The 3,903-nt window shown below is 49.1% G+C and overlaps 1 protein-coding gene across 2 annotated transcripts in view; it reads left to right on the top strand.

Moving 5' to 3' along the window:
- The first annotated feature begins 710 nt into the window (after window positions 1-710).
- LOC128698922 (innexin inx2) overlaps window positions 711-3,903 on the top strand; it is a 23,054-nt gene continuing 19,861 nt past the window's right edge. For both annotated transcript variants that reach the window (XM_070096880.1, XM_053791332.2), the window contains exon 1: window positions 711-1,296. In XM_070096880.1, the coding sequence (XP_069952981.1) occupies window positions 913-1,296 (384 nt within the window). In that variant the 5' untranslated portion in view covers window positions 711-912. The remainder of the gene's footprint in view (window positions 1,297-3,903) is intronic.

The following is a 3,903-nucleotide window of genomic DNA, read 5'->3' as shown; positions in this document are numbered from 1 at the left end:
TTAGATTCCCCTTTCCTACTTTTTTTATATATAAATTTTCCTCTTACTTCAATGCACAAATATCCATCTCATAAGAGAAAGAATCCATTAGCTAGTCACCCTGACAACTTGGGATGTAAGGAAATTTTCCTCAACATTTTCCGTGTCAGGGACTCGAATGCTCTCACCAGTGAGCTACGAGGAACCCCTACGAGTGGTGGTACTGGTGGAAGCTCTGCCTGGGAGGTGGAAACACTAACTCCTCCCAACCCAGACCACACTGGAGCCCTCCAGGCGAGACCTTGGAACTCCTGCATTCAACACGCACTGAACACACACACACACACACACACACACACACACACACACACACACACGTTTGAGCTCATGAAACAACCTCTGCTAACCTCTCACTGTCTCCTAAGAATATATTTTGCACTTTTCGTTCTCATATATGATAAAAACTACATTATTTCCCGTTATTTCCCAAGAACTCCAATGGAAATAAGTCACTTTTTCGGATTCTCTTTTTTTTTTTTTTTGGTTATCCTAAGTAATTTACACATGTTACTATGTATAATAATTTGTGTAACTGTATTTATGTGTAACGGTACCCGAATAAACTTACTTACAATAACACTGGTGGAACAGTACAGTCTATGCAGGTAACCCGCCGAGTGAGTTTATCGTTACCGGTTACGTGGTTCTTGCCGCTCAGTTGATCAAGTTGAGTCCAGAGGTGCGGTTCCAGCACTTTGTTCTTCCCTTACACTCACTCGCCCGGCCACGGCAGCCCATTGGAGATTTGTTTACCTTTTGTAAAAGTGCTAAAATTTTGTGATTCATTCAGTGGAAGTGATACTGGAGGCTCGATCCGCCGTCCACTAATCGTGACACAGGTTCTGCTTCGTATACTCACCGGTTACCGTTGAAATGTTTGACTTATTCGGCGCCATCCACCACTTGCTGAAAATTGATCAGGTGAAAATCGACAACTTGATTTTCACTTTACATTACCGAGTGACTGCCATCATTCTCCTGGCATTCAGTATCCTCGTGACTAAAAGACAGTATTTCGGTGACCCCATTGACTGTATGGTCGATGCTATCAACAGTAACACGATCGACGTGTTTTGCTGGATACAGTCGACTTACACGATTCCAGCGCTGACTGGAGGCGTCGTAGGGGAGGAGGTAGCCCATCCCGGCGTCGCTAGTCGTGTTAGCATCTTGCAAAAGAACGACGAGGTTGGGGAAGAATACGTCATCCGTCACCATTCTTACTATCAGTGGGTCGTGTTATTTTTCTTCTTTCAGGTCAGTGCTTACATCATCTTACACCACACTGGTCCATATTTACACCTACTGGCCCATATTTACACCCTCCTGGTCCATATTTACATTTGAGTTTATTCCTACAGGAAATATACATATTTAATTTTCCATAAGTGATACCTCGTCCCATAGATACCTATTTTTTTCTTCGGCTATTTCTTAGGTACCACCTGTTCCCCTATCATCAGTCAGGAACCATCTGCTTCCCCTATCATCAGTCAGGAACCACCTGCTACCCCTAACATTGGTCAGGAACCACCTGTTTCCCATATCATCAGTTAGGTACCACCTGTTTCCCTACCGTTAGTCAGGAAACCACCTGTTTCCCCTATCATCAGTCAGGAACCACCTGTTGCCCCTAACATTGGTCACGAACCACCTGTTTTCCCAATCATCAGTCAAGAACCACCTGCCACCCCTCACCTCAGTCATCTGACTGTTAGGTCCCATTTTAGAGTAACCTCTCACCTATTTCCTATTTCCCTACCCTATTCACCTATTCTCAGAGTGATGTGCTCCTGTGTGCAAAGAGCTACCTCTTTCCTATTTCCCTACCCTATTCATCTATTCTCAGAGTGATGTGCTCCTGTGTGCAAGGAGCTACCTCTTCCCTTCCTTGGATCAAACCTAAATACCACCCATCACCACGCTATTAATAACAATTTGCTAATTACTTAAAACAGGAGGGAAGACTTTAGATAACCTATCGCTCCATTGAAGATCCATTATCAGGTCAATCAGAAGACTGGAGAGGTAACCTGTAGTCTTTTCCAGAGGTTATAGCCCGAACGAGCTGGTCCCAGACCAGGCCTCCTGGTTGCTGGTCTGATCAACTAGGTTGTTGGTGCCCTCCGCTGAAGAGGAAATCAGATGTTAAGCGAGATGATGCGTTTGATATACCTTTGATGAGTTCCGAGAGAGGCCCGACCATGGGCCAGGTTCGTCTGGTGCTTGCCTGGTGTTTGCCTAGTGCTTGCCTGGTGCTTGTCTTGTGAGGAGAGGAGATAGACAGATCCGTGATGTTGTCAGTAAAGAAAGTACCGTGTTGCTGTGGTGGGTACACGGGAAATACCGTGTTGCTGTGGTGGGTACACGAGAAGTACCGTGTTGCTGTGGTGGGTACACGGGAAGTACCGTGTTGCTGTGGTGGGTACACGGGAAGTACCGTGCTGCTGTGGTGGGTACACGGGAAGTACCGTGTTGCTGTGGTGGGTACAGGTGAAGTACCGTGTTGCTGTGGTGGGTACAGGTGAAGTACCGTGTTGGTGTGGTGGGTACAGGTGAAGTACCGTGTTGCTGTGGTGGGTACACGGGAAGTACCAAGTTGCTGTGGTGGGTACAGGTGAAGTACCGTGTTGCTGTGGTGGGTACACGGGAAGTACCGTGTTGCTGTTGTGGGTACAGGTGAAGTACCGTGTTGCTGTGGTGGGTACACGGGAAGTACCGTGTTGCTGTGGTGGGTACAGGTGAAGTACCAAGTTGCTGTGGTGGGTACCGGTGAAGTACCGTGTTGCTGTGGTGGGTACACGGGAAGTACCGTGTTGCTGTTGTGGGTACAGGTGAAGTACCGTGTTGCTGTGGTGGGTACAGGTGAAGTACCGTGTTGCTGTGGTGGGTACACGGGAAGTACCGTGTTGCTGTGGTGGGTACAGGTGAAGTACCGTGTTGCTGTGGTGGGTACACGGGAAGTACCGTGTTGCTGTGGTGGGTACACGGGAAGTACCGTGTTGCTGTGGTGGGTACAGGTGAAGTACCGTGTTGCTGTGGTGGGTACACGGGAAGTACCGTGTTGCTGTTGTGGGTACAGGTGAAGTACCGTGTTGCTGTGGTGGGTACAGGTGAAGTACCGTGTTGCTGTGGTGGGTACAGGTGAAGTACCGTGTTGCTGTGGTGGGTACAGGTGAAGTACCGTGTTGCTGTGGTGGGTACAGGTGAAGTACCGTGTTGCTGTGGTGGGTACACGGGAAGTACCGTGTTGCTGTTGTGGGTACAGGTGAAGTACCGTGTTGCTGTGGTGGGTACAGGTGAAGTACCGTGTTGCTGTGGTGGGTACAGGGGAAGTACCGTGTTGCTGTGGTGGGTACAGGTGAAGTACCGTGTTGCTGTGGTGGGTACACGGGAAGTACCAAGTTGCTGTGGTGGGTACAGGGGAAGTACCGTGTTGCTGTGGTGGGTACAGGTGAAGTACCGTGTTGCTGTGGTGGGTACAGGGGAAGTACCAAGTTGCTGTGGTGGGTACAGGGGAAGTACCAAGTTGCTGTGGTGGGTACAGGGGAAGTACCGTGTTGCTGTGGTGGGTACAGGGGAAGTACCAAGTTGCTGTGGTGGGTACAGGTGAAGTACCAAGTTGCTGTGGTGGGTACAGGGGAAGTACCAAGTTGCTGTGGTGGGTACAGGGGAAGTACCAAGTTGCTGTGGTGGGTACAGGGGAAGTACCAAGTTGCTGTGGTGGGTACACGGGAAGTACCAAGTTGCTGTGGTGGGTACAGGGGAAGTACCAAGTTGCTGTGGTGGGTACAGGGGAAGTACCAAGTTGCTGTGGTGGGTACAGGGGAAGTACCAAGTTGCTGTGGTGGGTACAGGTGAAGT

Source organism: Cherax quadricarinatus, chromosome 55 (assembly GCF_038502225.1).
Source record: "Cherax quadricarinatus isolate ZL_2023a chromosome 55, ASM3850222v1, whole genome shotgun sequence".
Taxonomy (NCBI): domain Eukaryota; kingdom Metazoa; phylum Arthropoda; class Malacostraca; order Decapoda; family Parastacidae; genus Cherax; species Cherax quadricarinatus.
The sequence above is the reverse complement of the archived record's forward strand: the minus strand, read 5'-3'. Positions and strand labels throughout refer to the sequence as shown.